Source organism: Lethenteron reissneri, chromosome 49, assembly GCF_015708825.2.
Source record: "Lethenteron reissneri isolate LAM-NWPU_2019-01 chromosome 49, ASM1570882v1, whole genome shotgun sequence".
NCBI classification, from domain to species: Eukaryota; Metazoa; Chordata; class Hyperoartia; order Petromyzontiformes; family Petromyzontidae; genus Lethenteron; species Lethenteron reissneri.
The window spans coordinates 1,616,803-1,635,034 of record NC_083827.1 but is presented as its reverse complement, the minus strand read 5'-3'; the positions used below and the strand labels follow the sequence as shown (position 1 = coordinate 1,635,034).

Sequence of the window (18,232 nt, the reverse complement as noted above, 5' to 3'; positions counted from 1 at the left end):
AACTTCTCAACGCCTCTCAATGTCCCTGCATCACTGCGGTCTCCAAACCTTCCTCCGGTAGAATAAATCATCAATCTGGATGGGCTCTCACAGGGTTTAATACATGGCACTCAACCCAAAGGAACTGGATCTATAAGGGTACCCTGCTGATGACCGTGGAAGTAACGGTCAGGTGAACCAAGGGCAGCTTCCTGGGAGATCTGTGACGTTTTTCACGAGGTTCGAGATGTACGATGCACGGCCACTTTCTTTATCTGGCAAAGAAAATCATCGTTTTAGGAGGAAAGCCCCGACACACGGCGAGATGATGCCCAAACGCCTCTGATCGTGACCCCGTTGCCCTGCAGATGGGCGGTCTCGTGCAGACCCCATCCCTGTGTAATCCACCAACCGCACTTCCGAGGCACACACTACATCAGTAGAATTATAACTTCAACTTGTGATGCGCCGCACAATATTCGCTCACTCTCTGAGAGAGAGAGAGAGAACTACCTCAGAGGTACGAGGAGGAACCACCATCAGTAAGGCGGCCACGCAGTGAGCCGGAACCAACAATTGCCCAAGCTCTGCAGTCCTCTATGTAGCATGTTGTGATTGGCCAATTGATGAGTTCTAGATTTGAAGCGTTCGTGACTGCAAGGATTCATATTCTTAGGTTTTTTCGGTAAAGTCACGTAGGTAAAAAAAAAAAATTAATAAGAGATAAAATAAAAATCACGACGTTTCGGAGGCAACACGAGCTTCCGTCTTCAGGTGGAACAGTCACAGCACGATAGTGGTATCAAGTGAGAGAAATTCCAAGAAACCCGTATTTGTATATATGTAGTAAGTATATGGAGGCTTGACGACAGGATCGGAGGCACACTTATTTATTACACCAACACAGTTATTTACAGGTCACTGGGCTACAGGGATTTCTCGACAGCTAACCCCTCTAACCTATACCAATTCCTCCACTACGGGACTAGGGGAGGCTATCTGTCCCAGCTTGGTTAAGCTGGGATCCCGGCTCCCTGAGTCACCAGACCAGCTTCGTCTGGGCTCTCGGGGCCACGCCACCGGCTTGCCCTGGTCGGCCCTTATAAGGACAGCGAGCCAGGGGAGCTCTGGGGCCTACACTAGCTGGTCTTCCGTCTTCTCTGGTTATAGCTGAGTCCCGACTCCCGAGCCTTTCGGCTCATCACCTTTTATAGGACTTGCCCCCAAGGGGGGGGCCCGTGGGGGATACACATGCGGACGTCGGTGCGAGCGCCACCCTTGTGTACGGCCGTAACCCCGCCCCTTGTGTTTGTTGGCCATCCGTGGCCATGCATAATCACACCTCAACATTCGTAGACATGCGCAATTACACCTCTACATCACCCCCCCCTGTACAGCTCGCAGCCGTCCCCGGCTGCAAAAAAAAATCAGAATAAAGGTGCATCCCTCACAAAAACCCCGTGTGTGCCTCGCGTAATTTTTAACAAGAACAAGAACAACGAGAGGAAGAGAGAGAGAGAGAAAAAAAAATAACCCGACGCACCCCCCCCGGATAACACCCCAAAACCAACATATATATACACTCTGGACGTCACCTTTCCCATCGTCCGCAAGGCCCCCCAACGGCCGACCTCACAACACCCCTCCCCTTTTGTCCGCAAGGCCCCCCAACGGCCGACCTCACAAAAGTCTGCGCGTTTTGGCGCGCGTTCTCGCGGCGGGTCCGTCACAAGGGTCCGTCCCGGCACGCTCAGTGACGGTTGTTGACGGTCCGGGTGCAAGAGGGTCAGGCTCCGCTGCCGAGTGACCCCCGACCCCTCCGGGAGGGGTTGGTGGGCGTGGGCCCGTCACTCCTGTTTCACCTGGGGGCGGAACAGTTGGCGTCAGGTTAGGCGAGTGCAGCGACGACGGGGAGTCGGCGACACCCTCACACGTTTGGCCATGCGTGTGTGTGTGTGAACCCCGGGGCGGCGTGACGAATGGTTTTAACCTTGAGGGGTGCACATACCACCGGCGCCTCCCCCATTTGACGCGAACACATTGCGGCCGCAAAACCTGCACGACCTCCACTGGCCCCCGCCACGGCCGTACCAATTTCGACGAGGTTGCCAGCGGCACCTGAGGACAGTGCAACCACGCCCTGTCCCCTGGTACCCATTTGACCACCTGCACCCGCCCCAACCGAAGCCTCTCGTTCGCCTTCTGGCGGAGTTCAGAATTTTGCACGGCCGCTTCCCGCGCCTCAGACAATTGAGCGATGTTAAATTTAACGTGTTCGGACAACTTAGACTTCGCCTGGAGCGCCGAGAGCTTCAGCTGGGTCGCCACAGGAGGGTTAACTTCGCGCCCATACATTAAAAAGAAAGGGGAAAATCCGGTGGCCGCATGGGGAGCCATTCTGTAGGCCTGCAACACACCGGCTATGCGGAGGTCCCAATCCGTCTGGGATACCGACACCTGCTGGGACAGCATGGACGTGATGGTCCGATGCAGCCGTTCCACCATCCCGTCAGTTTGTGGGTGATACGGAGAGGTCCGAACCTTCTCCGTACCCAAGAGGTCGCACACCTCACGTAGGAGTTTACCAGAAAAATTCCTACCCTGGTCAGTAAGCAGCCGTTCCGGAGCACCCTTGTCGAGGACATAGCCCTGGACAAAGGCCTCCGCGATGGCTGCTGCCGATTGGTTCGCCAGGGGCCAGGCCATAGGCCATCTCGTGAAGTATTCAACCCCCGTTAGTAAATACCTATTGCCCCTGGGTGTAGCGGGAAATGGGCCAAGTATGTCCAGAGCGACGAGCTCGTTAACCCTGGAAACTTTTATGGACTGCAGCGGAGGGTTGGATCCCCTAGCAGGTGGCTTCCTCTGCGCGCATTGCGTGCACGACCCCAAGAGGTCCCCCACGTCCTTTTCCATGCCCGGCCAGAAGAAATCTAGCTGGAGCGTGGCAAAGGTCTTATGAACCCCCAAGTGCAGAAGCCGCTCATGAACAGCCCATACCACCTTACCCCTTAAAGCAGCAGGCACCACGAGCCGCTGGCGCCGGGTTTTACCATTCCAGTGCATCAAAAGTCCCTGGAACAACCCCCACGAGTCAACGTTTTCCACCCCCTGGCCAATCCCCCCGGCGCGACGGCGCAGAGCGAGGAGGGAGGTGTCCTCCATTTGGAGGCGACCCCATTCCGCGACTGACAACCCCAGCAACGAATCCCTCCCTTCTTGCTCGATAGGACCCGAAACCGAAGGTGCATCGGCAGCGGCCACGAGGACCGAATCGGTGGTGACGTTCGGAGACCTACAACGCCCCGAACCCAAGAGGCACGCGCACTCCGAAGTGGGTGGCAATCGCGACAGGGCGTCAGCGTTCGTGTGGCGGAGACCCTTACGATATGTGGTGACAAAGTCATAGTCTTGGAGAATCTCCAACCATCGAGACAACTGGCCCGATGGTTGTTGAACCCGCAGGGCGTATTGTAGGGCCGCATGATCTGTACGGACGGTGAACCGCCGACCGTACAGATACGGGCGGTACTGCTGAATGAAATAAACAATCGCCAATAATTCCCGACGGGTAACGCAGTACCGCTGTTCGGCTGGAGACAGTACCCGACTACCGTAAGCCACCACATGCTCTACGCCCCCAATGAGCTGGGACAGCACGCCCCCGATGCCCGTGTTACTTGCATCTGTATCGAGCAAGAAGGGTTGTGAAAAATCCGGGTAATTCAACGGCGGCGCCCCCACCAAAGCATTCCGGAGGGCGCGAAAAGAAGCCTCCTCCTCCGGCCCCCAATGAAACCTGACTCCCTTGGACGTCAAGGCATGCAAAGGTTTCGCAATCGTAGCGAAGTCAGCCACAAATCGCCGATAATACGACGCGAACCCAATGAAACTCCTGACCTCTCCCACAGAGGTGGGAGTCGGCCAGGAGCTGACGCATTCCGTTTTGGCGGGATCAGTGGATATCCCCGAGCGCCCAACAATGTGACCCAAATATCGCACCGATTCGCGGAGTAAATGGCACTTCTGTGGTTTAAATTTCAAATTGGCAGCCCGCATTTTGAGAAAAACAGCACGCAACCTCTGGAGGTGTTCCTCGAAGGATTTGCTAAAGACGATGACATCGTCTAAGTAAATCAAACACGAATCCCATTGCAACCCTGCCAAGACCAATTCCATTAACCGCTGAAAAGTTGCCGGCGCAGAATGTAAACCCATCGGCAAGCGGTTAAATTGGAAGAGACCCTGCGGTGTCCGAAAAGCAGTCTTAGGTTTTGATTCGTCATCCAGAGGAAGCTGCCAGAATCCAGATAGCAAATCGAGGGTGGAAAAGAATCGCGCCCCCGCCAAGGCATCGAGCGACTCATCCATTCGAGGAAGCGGGTACGCATCTGCCACAGAGATTTTGTTCAGACGCCGAAAGTCGACACAAAACCGCAGTGATCCGTCGTGTTTTTTCACCAAAACGATCGGCGCGCCCCACGGGCTATTGGAAGGGGAAATGATATCGGCGGCTAGCATGTCATCAACAGCCGATTTGACATGATCCTTTTCGGCGGGACTCAACCGAAAGGGATTTTGGCGGATTGGCGCGCTGTCACCCGTGTCAATATGGTGTCGCAGCAATTTAGTACAACCAATATCAAATTTGTGTTGACTAAAAACGTCAGCAAATTCGCTCAGAAGAACTCGCAGCTGCGCGCGCTGCGAGTCGGACAGGTCCACTGAACCCGCGCAAAGCGCATCCAGCCAACCGTCATCACAGTCCGAATGCGGTCGCGACGGAGGATCGGTGGATACCTGACCCACGAGTGGTTCCTCATAGGGTACCGGCGTTGCGTGTGCAAGCACGGTCCCTTGAGGAACCACGGCCGTTCGCGATCCCACATTAAGGACTGCAATGAAGGGGTCCCCATCCCCCCTCACCATGGTCTGAGCCGCGAGCAAATCTGGTCCATTTACCCCGGCCCGAGATGGTCCCAACAAGACCCCCCGATCCGCAACCCCTTCATTAAACGGCCGACGCAATCTAAGAGGGACGAGCATCTGAGCCCCCGGAGGCACGCGCACAGTTTTTGTGACGAGCGCCTGCACGGTGGCAAACGCCCGACGCTCCGTGGTAGGGGAAGACAGAAATGTAACGCGTCGGCCCGATGGGAGCTCAATGCACCCTTGGTCAATAAGGATGCGGATGGGCATTTTGGCCAGAAAATCCGTCCCCAACAGGCACGGAACCGCGAGTGAGGAGGAAACCAAAACAGGCCCGGATAATTTAATGTCCCCAATGCAGATAGTGGCGCGGATTTGGCCAATAATGCCCAGAGAGCCCCCGTTAGCGGCATAGCACGGCACGTCAACAGGGAGCAAGGGACGACTTTGAACGGGAAGGATGTTATAAATTAAATCAGATATAATGGTCGCCGATGCCCCTGTGTCAATTAAAATCTGCACCTCTACCCCATCAATGTGACCGACCACGACCGAAGATCCCGCCGACGCAGCAACGACACGATGGGCGAGCTCCGACCACTGACCCGGTTGGAGCGCCCGCCGCATTACCGAACGATCGCGCGCGACGGATGGGGAATTTGGAGCCCTGTTTAGTTGGGCGCGTGAGTGTGTGTCGGATGTGTGCGTGGGCCAAACGTGTGAGGTGCCGCGACTCGCCGTATTTCTCTGCTGGAGCTTGGGAGGAGACGGCGTGGCGTCCTGACGAGGTGTCGCCCCGCGCTGACGGGGAGCCCGGCATCCTGACGCAACGTGGCCTTGCAGGCCACAGTTGTAGCAGCGTGTGAGCGCCCCCGATGTCCTGGGCTGCTCCTGGCGGCTCGGTCCATTCCGAGCCTGTGGTACTGCCGCTCTCCATTCCCCTCGCCGCTCCACCCCGCAGACCTCCTCCGATGGGAGGGCGGTAGCCGCCATGGCATGGCTGGCCGCCCCCTTTGCCGCCTTTCGACGAAGGGACCGCAAGCCCCCGTGGATGTGGCGCGCGACCAGCAGGGACGACATCTCTGAGTCGTCTTGAGCCAGGACGTTGACGTCCAGCTCATCAGCGAGTAGCAGCAGCTTCTCAGCCACCATGGCATCCACTCCTTCCTCGTCCATCCTTGGGAAAGCAGCCTTCGCTAGAGCCAGGAGAGCAGTCCGGAAGGCCAGAGGTGATTCGTTGGTGCCCCGACGCCGATCGTGGAAAAGCTGCCTGCAGTCCGAAGGCGGCCCATAGACGGCTGACAGCAGCTGCAACGCCAGGTGTAGGGTGGCGCGCTTTTCCCTCGGCGCCGAGGTGAGGGTAGCCAGGGCGTCGTTGTCCAGCATCGCTGGCAGCGCGCGTAGAGCCTCGGCGTCCGTCCAGTTCGCCATCTCCTGATGAGCGATGAACCGTCTCTTGAAGCCGCCCCAGTCTCCGTCTGCGCCTACGAACTCTTTCAGAGGTGGCAGACGCTGCTGCAAGGCGACGTCCGTGGCTGTAGATCGCTCTCCGTCGCTCCCCGCCGATGATACAGTGTGGGCGGGCTGTGCACATGGCATCGCCGGTCGCTCCGATGTTGACGCGCCGGCCGGTGTTGATGATGTCACGGCTTGTGCTTGGCGCTCAGCAGTCACGTGACGCGGGCCGGCCCCGCCGTCCGCTCGCACTGTAGAGATGGCGGGAAATTTAACCGCCAGCCGCGTCGGGGTGGCGGGAAACGTTGCCGCGCGCCGGCTGCTGTCGTCGACCCGCGCTGCCCCTCCAGCCCCCAGCCGCGTGATCTCCTCCAACGCAGCGGCGGCGGCGTAGAGCAGTTCCGCCAGGCGGGAGTGGGCCAGCCGGAGTCCTTCAGCCGACGCATCCCCCCCCTCTTGTCGTAGCGGCACGGGTGTACTTGGCCCCGGCTGCTCCGATCCGACCCCGGCCATCTCTGGTGTTGAATCGGCCGCGGCGTCTTCCATCTCCGACTCCTTGGTACGTGTCGTCCCTCGTGTGTCCATCGTTTGGACGTTTTACTTCTGACACCAGATGTAGTAAGTATATGGAGGCTTGACGACAGGATCGGAGGCACACTTATTTATTACACCAACACAGTTATTTACAGGTCACTGGGCTACAGGGATTTCTCGACAGCTAACCCCTCTAACCTATACCAATTCCTCCACTACGGGACTAGGGGAGGCTATCTGTCCCAGCTTGGTTAAGCTGGGATCCCGGCTCCCTGAGTCACCAGACCAGCTTCGTCTGGGCTCTCGGGGCCACGCCACCGGCTTGCCCTGGTCGGCCCTTATAAGGACAGCGAGCCAGGGGAGCTCTGGGGCCTACACTAGCTGGTCTTCCGTCTTCTCTGGTTATAGCTGAGTCCCGACTCCCGAGCCTTTCGGCTCATCACCTTTTATAGGACTTGCCCCCAAGGGGGGGGCCCGTGGGGGATACACATGCGGACGTCGGTGCGAGCGCCACCCTTGTGTACGGCCGTAACCCCGCCCCTTGTGTTTGTTGGCCATCCGTGGCCATGCATAATCACACCTCAACATTCGTAGACATGCGCAATTACACCTCTACATATATACTGGTTGAGGGTGGGAGGAGCCAAGGTAGGCCCTGAATATTATTGTTGTGAGGTTCGGTGCGGCTGAAGCCGCTGTTAAGAATGAGCCTTTGTTGTGTAAACTAGGTGCGGATGATGTAAAGGTGCATGTAAAAGGGACTGAGCCTTTTTGTTATGTAGAGATGATGCGGCTGAAATCGCTGCCAGGAAATTAGTCTTTGTTGTGTAGAATGGTTGACTGAGCCTATTATTATGTAGAGGTGATGCGGCTTAAATCGCTGCCAGGATATTAGTCTTTGTTGTGTAGAATGGTTGACTGAGCCTATTGTTATGTAGAGGTGGTGCGGCTGAAATCGCTGCCAGGAATGCTCCAAATATGTGTAGTTAAATATTTTTTGCATGGTTAATAACATCTTTCCAATGATTGCTAAGTTTGTACCCATCATCACGGTTGAAATTATGTCTGTGTTTGTATATTTGGATGGCCTCGTGTACAAACCTTTTATGGTAGCCAGGAGGCTTGCAGAGCACCTTAGTCTCGGAAAAGACGATTTCATGAGAGCCCACAGCGTTGTAGCAATGATCGGCAACGGCGGAAGAATCAGTTTTGCCGTGTTTAAGATCTGACTTGTGCTCGCGGACACGATCAGAGATATGACGTTTCGTTTCTCCAATGTAGCAATCATCACAACTGCAACTCAGTTTGTAGACTCCAGGGTATTGTAAGTCAGGAATCACATCTTTCACAGATGGAATTAGATCACGGATTTTATGTACTGTACTGAAACGGACTTGAATCTTATGTTTGTTTAGAATTTTGGAGATCTTTTTGGTCACGCATGCTATGTATGGTAACGTGATAGTTTTGATCGGAGTTTCATGTGGCTGTTTCTGTATGGTGGGAGAAACAGCTTGGCGGATGGTGCGGTCAGAGTATCCGTTCATCCTGAGGGCCCGATGTACATGTCTTAATTCACTGGCCAGGTGGTGTTGGTCAGAAATGCCATGAGCTCTGTGGTATAGCGTTTTGATAAGATAATTCTTTTGAGATGGGTGGTGGTGGGAATCGGGTTTCAAGTAGGAATCTGTGTGGGAATTGGATCTTATGTTTGTTTAGAAGATCTCCAAAATTCTAAACAAACATAAGATCCAAGTCCGATTCAGTACAGTACATAAAATCCGTGATCTAATTCCATCTGTGAAGGATGTCATCCCTGACTTGCAATACCCTGGAGACTATAAACTGAGTTGCAGCTGTGGTGACTGTTACATTGGGGAAACGAAACGTCATGTCTCTGATCGTGTCCGCGAGCACAAGTCAGATTTGAAACACGGCAAAATTGAGTCGTCCGCCGTTGCTGATCATTGCTACAACTCGGTGGGCTCTCATGAGATTGTTTTCTCCAAGACTAAGGTGCTCTGCAAGCCCTCTGGCTACCATCAAAGGTTTGTACACGAAGCCATTCAGATATACAAACACAGACATCATTTCAACCGTGATGATGGGTACAAACTTAGTAATCATTGGAAAGATGTTATCAACCATGCAAAAAAGATTTAATTACACATTTTTGGACCATCTTATCTGACAGGCACTATTTTACTTCACCGAGTGTTAACATCCCTAACGTGTAACAGTACTCTTTATTGTCAGCCGACACTGGTATAAACATGGGCATTTCCGCTCCTTTTCTATGATGTACATCCACAGTGACTTGCGCAACACGTCCCTGGCCACGAGTCCATTCATCCCACAGCGACTTGCGCACAAACAGCAAAACCAAGAGCGGCTTAATCGTATCTAATTCATTTACCCACCAGCAGTATAACACAAGCAGTAATTGACCACTTCACAACTCCTCCTCCCCCGCTGCCCTTCCTGGCTCCTCCCCCCTTAACCACTATATAAGGTACAGATAGTTTGCTGTGACGGTTTCACCTGAAGACGGAAGCTTGTGTTGCCTCCGAAACGTCGTGATTTTTATTGTTTTATTTTTATTAATTTGAATTTAATTTTTTACCTACGTGACTTTACCGAAATAATTACGAAATGTGCAGTGGAAACCAACGGAGCGATCTACCCCATGGGATGGTGATGATGATAATCATGATGATGATATTTAAATGTCACCAAGGGTTTGATCAAACGTTCCAAGTAAGTGGGGCCCACCGGATAACGGCTTGGGGCTTCCTTGCCGAGGCTACCCCGGGGGTCACAGCGTTAGCCGCCGCCCGGAGCTCGTGGCCAGGCCCGGTATGAGGACGCGAGGGGGGGGGGGGAGATTGCGAAACATCGGCGAAACATCGGAGATACAGCGGCAGCGTCGGGCGCGGGCGACATCGGCGGATGCCTTGAGCCGAAAATGTAGGGGGTGGTGCAAAAATAGATTTGAGAGCTGCGGCCTCCTATATTTAGAGGGCACTCGTGACGACACCGACCACGGGGTGGCCGTGGTGGTGGTGGTGGTGGTAAACCTCGCGACGGCCCTGCCGAGGAAGATCCCCGTTCTGTTCTTGCGCACGGCGGCAGTGAGATGTTCAGGAGGTCCATGCCAATGTTGGATGTCTTTTGCTGGCCACGAGAGGGCTTCAGCAGAGAGACAGAAAGGGTTCGTGTGCTTCTGCTGTTTCTCTGCGATAAGGGCTCTCCTGTGTAAACAAACTTATGTGATGCTGTTTTTTCGTAAACTAAAACTTTCAACAAAACAGAAGCGGTGGCAGAGTGGACGGAGCCCCTGAGACATTTAGACGAGCTGCTGCGCCTGTTTCTACTGTAGCCGCTAATAATAAACAACCACGTGCCCCCCTCCCCCTCTCCTCGTTCCCCCTCCCCCCTTTCGTGCCCCCCTCCCCCTCTCCTCGTGCCCCCCTCCACCCTCTCTTCATACCCCTCTCCCTCTCCTCGTTCCCCCTCCCCCCTCTCGTGTCCCCTTCCCCCCTCTCCTCGTGCCCCCTCCCCGTGCCCCCCTCTCCTCGTGCCCCCTCCCCCCTCTCCTCGTGCCCCCCTCCCCGTGCCCCTCCCCCCTCTCCTCGTGCCCCCCTCTCCTCGTGCCCCCCCCTCTCCTCGTGCCCCTCCCCCTCTCTTCATACCCCCGCCCCCCCTCTATGCGTGCCACCTGCCACGTCTCTGTGACAAGGCGGTGGTCGCCACTTCACTGACCACGGGTGCGGCTGTGCTGACCCCCGCTAACATTTGAGCTCTCGGCCTCCTCACGGCTGCCCTCTGGCAGCGCAGCGCCAGCGCGACCCGCGGGAGGTCAGGAATATTCGCGTCGCGGTGAACGATGTCAGAACATGTATTTGAGCTGGAGGAATCTGATGAAGATGCGGCCCTCGGTGTCTGCAAGCTCGCGTGGTGCCCAATGCGCCGAAACGGATCTGGAGGCTCAGGGAAAATTTTTAGATGAGCAGCCCTCGGCCCTTTTTGAGGCTCACCTCGGACCTGAGGTCCTGGGCCAACTCTGACTCGCCACCACTGCCCAGAGTTGTCGTGGTGAGGTTGGTGGGTCACGCAGAGATGTCCGTGTGCTGTGCTCTGGTACTCCACGCTGGGAGCCAGTGGCGCTGCCTTCCAGTGCGTAGTGGCCATTAAAATAACACAACACTTCGAGCACTTTGCGGCTTCGTGTGTTTGAAGTTGACATTCTCCACGATTACAACTACGATAAGAGCTGGCACAGCAGCCGTAAAAAAATATTTTTCATAATGATAAAATACATTTATAAAGTGCAGTACGTCGCAATAAATAAATAGATCAAGAAATAGTTAAATAAATAGTAAAAAACATTTTTATACCTCGTTGCCCGGGGGAGGAGTAATTCAACTCTGGCGTATTGGAGCTCACTGAGAGATCCGAAAGCAACGGAGAACAAACACCGCTCTCACCGTCATGCCAGAGTCACGGACAACACTGGGCGCCTGGGCGTTCACACACAGCCAGGGGGAGCAGCACAACAGAGGGAGCCACGTCCAGGGAATACACGGTGGGGGAGCGGGGGGCGCCGGCCATCGATGAGCGGAGCCTTCGGGACGGCCGCACGTACGGGTTCAGCAAATCCGCGAGTGAGCTCGGTTGTCCGGTTTTGAGAGGCTTATAGATCACAAGGAGGATCTCAAACACCACTCTGAACTTTCTATGAATGAGCCCGTGAAGAGAGGCATGCCGGGACTGTTGATCGGATTCTGGCAGCCGAGTTCTGGACTCGTGTCGGCAAGATGAGTCCACGCTGACTTCACGCCGCCGCTGCTCAAGTTGACGAAATTGGAGTCGAGCATCCAGCGTTGAGCTGAGCGTCTCAGAAGCGACGGAGGGTTCTCGGGAGAGGCGCGCAAAACACCAGCGGTGTCACCAACCCGAGCTCTCGCGCTCTTCCCACGCGCGCCTCAACTCCGCGACGGGACCTTGCACCTCCATCGGCGCGTCCCTCGTGAATCCGCCGTTTTCTCACCACAATCGCTGCCGGCACCCTCACCACCCTGCATCCCTCACCTCCCCACTCTCTTCACCTCCATCACATCCCTCACCTCCCCGCACCGCCCCCGATGCGTTCATTCTGGGCCGCTGCACTGACCCTCTGCACTGACCCTCTGCACTGACCGCGTGTGTCCACCCCCCCCCCCCCCCGTGCAGGGGTGCTGCTGAGCCGGAGGCCTCGCACGCTCACGGCCAACAACATCTACGTGTACGAGAACCTGCGCGGAACCTTCCCTCGCGAGGTCGGCAAGGTGAGGCGGCGGTGGCGGCAGAGGACGGCGCGCCGGTGAACGAGGCACCGGCCCCGCGCAGTCATCGCCCCCCCTCCCCCAGCTCCCCCCCCTCAGCCCTCATTCGCGAGGAAGAGAAATCGCCGCTCGGCGTAGTCAACGTGGCCCTGTTTCTAGTCGTGAGGCTTTCTTCCAGTGAACTGTTACACGACACTTTGACCCTCGGGTGAGAAACTCCCTGACCTTCGACCATGCTGTCGCTGACCCCAAACTACCTCTTTACCTCCATTCACGCGCCGTGACCCCCTGCCCTGACCACCCTGTTCTGACCCCAGGCGGAGGTGACGGACCGCCTCCCGGGCGAGGTTTACTTCCGGCTGCACGGCGCCGGCGCTGACGAGGAGCCGCGCGGGGTGTTCACCATCAACGAGAGGGACGGCACCATCTTCGTCACCCATCCGCTGGACCGCGAGTACATCGCCCAGTACCAGGCACGGGCAGCACGGACACACACGCTCGCAGAGAGAGACACACGCATGGACACACTCACAGAGACACACTCACAGAGACACACGCACAGAGACACACGCACAGAGACACACGCACAGAGACACACTCACAGAGAGAGACACGCACAGAGACACACTGACAGAGAGACACACGCACAGAGACACACTCACAGAGAGAGACACATGCATGGACACACTCACAGAGACACACTCACAGAGACACACGCACAGAGACACACGCGCAGAGACACACTCACAGAGAGAGACACGCACAGAGACACACTGACAGAGAGACACACGCACAGAGACACACTCACAGAGAGAGACACATGCATGGACACACACTCGTTGTTGTGAGTGTCGTTCCTCTGCCAATCACAACAAAAAAAGACGAGGACAAAGATCCCCTATATAGCCCTGACAGACTGTTGGGGCAAGTGCTATTAGCGAGCACCTATGAAAGCCGGCGCGGCACCACGTCCGCCCGCCTTTGTCTCCCCAGTGGCGAGATTTACACACCGCACGAGGTACTCATTTGAGGCTGAGTCGACCTAGATAATCGTCACTGGTGGTGACCGTGAGTAGGAATCGAACCCGGGTTGCCTGGTTCATAGCACGCCGCGCCAACCGCTACACCACCGCTCCCCACAATCACACACAGACACACAACCACACACAGAGATACGCAGACACAGACGCACGTGCAACACAAAGACGTACACGTGCTGTCAGGGCAAGCGCTGTCAGCGAGGGCCTCCGACAAAGGCCCAGTTATGCTCACATTGATCCCCGAATGTCGACCCCGAATGCGTCGCTGGTGCCTCCCGCCACGTGGCAGCTGCGGGTGGAGGGCGTGAGGGTGGACGGCTCGCAGCTGGAGAAGCCCGTGATGCTGGAGGTGCGCGTGCTGGACCTCAATGACAACAAACCGCAGTTCACACACGGGCCCTACAAGGGCACGGTGCAGGAGGGCTCGCCCAACGGTACGGAGCGCGTCACACACACGTGCGGGCACCGCGTACGTCACACGAACCACTAACGGCACACACACCACGTACGTCACACCACGTACATCACGCACTGCGTACATCACGCACACGCACAGGCCACGCACATCGTCGTCACACACTGCGTACATTACGCACACACGCGCACGCACTTTACACGTCACACTTCTCGAATCGCCGCGTTCATGCCGCAGGGACGGTGGTGATGATAATGACGGCGGAGGATGCGGACGAGCAGGACACGGACAACGCGGAGCTGCGCTACACCATCCTGAGCCAGTCACCCGCGGTGCCCAGCGCCCACATGTTCACCATCGACGCGGAGACGGGGAGCATCACCACCAACGTGGACGCCGCACTGCTCGACCGCGAGGTCAGGGGGCTGCCCCCCGTCCACCACCCCCGACCACTCCGACTCGGGTTTTCCAGTCTCAACAAGGGAGAACGCACACGGGTGGATAAATGTATAGCAGCCAAATACTCGAAACGCCTGACGTTGATTCTAAATGGGGAAAGAAAACCCTGAGGACCCGAATAAAAATCCACGCGGCCACGGGGAGAGAGACACGCAAACTCTAAATATACAGCGGGCGTCAGGGTCAGGCTTGAACCCACGACCTCCTGCGCACCAGGCGAAGGAGTTGGCTCGCCAATGTCGAGGTCTGCTGCTGGCCACGACGAGAGAAATAGTTTGCGTGGTTTTGCTGTTCCCCGTCCGTTGAAGGAGCGCGGACTACAGGGTGCTCTGTGTGGTCCTAGTTCGGGTTGCATCACGTCGAGAAGCTGCGACCCCTGACCCCTGACCCCGCCGTGCGTGTGCAGTCTCTCCCAACGCTGGCGTACGAGCTGGTGGTGGAGGCGCGCGACACGCCGGGGGTCGAGCAGGGCCTCACCGGCACGGCCACCGCCACGGTGCACATCACCGACAAGAACGACCACGCGCCCGTGTTCACACGCACCTCGGTACGCTGCTCCCTCTCGCCCCGCTCCCCTCCACTCCCCTCCGCTCCCACTCGGCTCCCCTCTGCCCCGCTCACCGTGAGCACGCGAGGCTAACAGCGCGAGCGGCTCGCATTGTCGTCTATCTTTAGCGTAGTGGCTGAGCGCAGTGCCCACGCGGGCCCGGGACGTAAAATGGGCCGCAACACTTCGCAAAAATTGTAATGGATTGTGAGCAACGTTACTCTAATAAGAGCTTGGGAAAAGAGAGACGATGGGAGGAGGGAATTCCAAAGTGGCAGTGTGCGAGGGACAATGCATAAAGAAAAGGGAGGTGACCTGCGGTGTGGTGAGTGAGTGGGCGGGTAATGGTGCGGGTAGGTGAGGAGGTAAGTTAGTGGGTGGGGAAGTGTGTTGCTGTGACCTGCTGCAAGGGTGGTGCTGGTTGAAGGCAGTGCGAAGCGGTGAGTGTCTGGCGAGTCTTCAACACGGGAGGAGGAGGGATGAATGAGTGAAGAACAGTGCCCATGGTAATAGCGATATGAGGGTTCAAACTTGATTTGAAGCTTTCGTGACTGCAGGAATTACTCTTTGGTTCTTTCGGTAAAGTCACGTAGAAAGAAAAGAAAAGAAATAATAGAATAGTACGTTTCGATTGCAACACAAGCAACCGTCATCAGGTGTGAATACAAGCTCGGAGAGAGACACACATACAGAGAGAGAGACACACAGAGAGAGAGACACATACATAGAGAGAGAGAGACACAGAGAGAGACACACACAGAGAGAGACACACACAGAGAGAGACACACAGAGAAACAACGCCTCTGTGATGAGGTATTATATAGAGAGAGAGGGGGGGTTGTGGCAGAGAAATGTGCATGTCAATGAGAGCGGGAGGGGGAGAGAAATTGGAAGTTTGAGAAAACAAACCCAGTCAACTTAGAAATGTAATGCAATGCAACACAGAGAGTCAGCTAACACAACAGTTAACACTTTACCTGGTTGATTACGTTCTTCCAAAGATTGCTAAATGTGAAGTTAAGTCTGGGAGAGGGGGGGTGGGGCAGAGAAGGAGGTAAATTAGTGGGTGGGGAAGTGTGTGGAAGATATAAGGGGGATAGAGAGGCGACTGACTCGCTGAGTGATGCATCGACAATCAACTCGACTGCTGCGGGGGGGGGGCAGCAGTCGGGGGGGGGGGTGTGCCCTCGACCCCAGACGTGGCAGCAGCAGCGGCAGGAGGATTCCAACTTGGGCCGAATCCGAGTTGGTCTTGTTCAACAGCGTCGTGTGTCCGGGCTCTTCTCCGTCGCGCGTGATTGTGACGTCACTGGAGTTCTCCAGTGACGTCACTGGAGTTCTCCAGTGACGTCACTGCCACGTGACGCTCACACTTTCTAATTCAATTTTAATGCAAAGTGTAATGAATGTGTAGTCTCCATTTTATAGGTAGGATTTCCTTCGTTTAACGTATGCTGTTCAAGTGTTGCGATGCCCTCTTTAGTGGGGGCGAGTTCATACTCAAAACATTCATTGAATTAATGAATGGGTAACCCAACATCACGATCGCAAATCAAATTTTATTTGTTTAGCCCGAAACTTTAAGGCGATTTCCAGGCAGTTCCTGATCGAGGGATTCAGCGATTCAAAAATCCGTCCGCGGTGCGGGCCGGACGATCGGTCGATTAAACGGCGCGACCGCGTGCGCCGGGGTTCTTCATCGCAAGGCCCCGCGGGCCTCCGGCGGCCCCTGGTGGCCTTGAGTGCGGCCCCCTGACGATGCACAACGAGTGACAACACCACTCGTCGTGTTGCTGTTAGAATGGTTTCTCTCCAGCTACTTCCAACCGTCTTTCTCACGGTCTCCTTTTCATGCTCGTTGTTAACTGTTTTCTGCCTTGCCATGCACACGCCCTGAGAACGATTTTTTAAGGGCGTTTTATGCATTATTACTATTATTATTAAACCCCAATGGTTTCAAACGCGTGGCGGCCCTCGCACACTGACATTTTATCGGTGAAAGTGCCCCCCCAGCCGGCTGAAAACGAGTGAAGACCGCTGCAGTGTGCGAATCACTACGCTGGCCGTGCTGCCACCGCCCGCTCGTTCCGCGTTGCGAGCAGCGCCATGACACCTCGCGCTCGCACGGTTCCCTGGTCGAGAGGAAACGACCCTGGCACTACCACCCCTGGTGCCGGCGGCGTTGGAGGACCGCAGCCGCGAGCAGTGACAGACTGAGACGAAAAAAATTGGCCCAGGCATTTGAAAACCCACCGGGCCCAAATTCGGGCTATGAAATTCGCTAAATGTTAAGATGTGATGTTTCGTGTTGTTAGTGCTATTTTTGCTGTGCGATCTCATTGACGCATGTGGGCTGGGTCCAAAAAACGAACGAGGAAGAATCTTTGGGGCTGCCGAATATGGGGACTTCGTGCCAACCGAGAGAGTAAACAAACAATGAAGCGTACACATTAGAGGTCATAAAATATTACTTTGGTCATTTTTGCAATTTCCCCACATAGACCCCCCCGCTGCACCGGGCCACCGGCATTTGCCCTACAGACTGCTGCTCTGCGTCCAGTCCAGCCCTGCCCGTGAGCAGGGCCCCCCGTGCGAGGCAGCGCGGAAGGACCGGGCCCTCTTAGTAGATTGCGGGTCTCTGTGGCCTTTAGAGCTACGAGGTGGCACCACCTGCCGCCCGCCCTCACGCTATGCAGAGCGGCTGCTTGTGGCCCCCTTAGGGGTTTGCGGTTTTGCACTCCACACATGGTGATGCATGCCACGCTCCAGTGCCTTGTGGATGCGAGGGTTGGTGGATCGCACCGCTTTGCGCAACTCCAAACGCTTCCAGGAGGTGACAGGAGGCCAGGAGATGGCAGCAGAGCTATGTAGCTCTTCCTTTTAATTACCTGGCCACAAATGATAGCTCAACGAAGTGGCTTATGCTGAAACTTATATCACCCAAATACTCTAAACGCACATTTATGGAAAACCCGGAGGACCCAGAGATAAATACACGTGACCACAGGGAGAAACACGCAAACGCCAAATATTACAGGCACCAGGGTCGGGACCGAACTCCAGACCTCCTGTACAGCAGGCGAGGTAGTTAACATCTCACGACCGTGGTGCGGGAGGGATGGCAGGGCGGCACGGGGGGACTGGTGACGGAGAGGGGCAGAGACGCAGCCGGCACACGCCACCGAGGGCGTGGGGCACACAGGGCAGGTGGTGCCCAGGGGTTCGGAGGTGGGGGAGGGCTCGGGGGTCGGAGCGCCGAGCCGACCCCGGCTTGTCGAGTGTAACGAGTTGAGGGTGCAGTTATTATCACCAATAACTGCACCAACAAACTCCCCATTGCGTCCGGCTCTTAATTTAATTCACTTTGCTTCAGCTCTGAGAATTGAACAACACTGAGGCTTCATTGACCTGCTTTTGATGCTCGTTGCAGGGCAAAATCAAAGTGGCGATGAAAGAGAGTGAATGAACGTCAGATCGTAGTTGTCTTTAAGACATCGCCTTTAGGGGGGGGGGGGCATTCTCCGACTCCGTGTGGTACACTGCTCACTGC

At 55.8% G+C, this 18,232-nt stretch overlaps 1 protein-coding gene across 1 annotated transcript in view; it reads left to right on the top strand.

The window, feature by feature from the left end:
- LOC133354932 (cadherin-13-like) overlaps nt 1-18,232 on the top strand; it is a 73,028-nt gene that overhangs the window by 43,889 nt on the left and 10,907 nt on the right. The window contains exons 3-7 of the mRNA XM_061572131.1: nt 12,130-12,224; nt 12,539-12,694; nt 13,551-13,695; nt 13,914-14,092; nt 14,542-14,682. Of these exons, the coding sequence (XP_061428115.1) occupies nt 12,130-12,224; nt 12,539-12,694; nt 13,551-13,695; nt 13,914-14,092; nt 14,542-14,682 (716 nt within the window). The remainder of the gene's footprint in view (nt 1-12,129; nt 12,225-12,538; nt 12,695-13,550; nt 13,696-13,913; nt 14,093-14,541; nt 14,683-18,232) is intronic.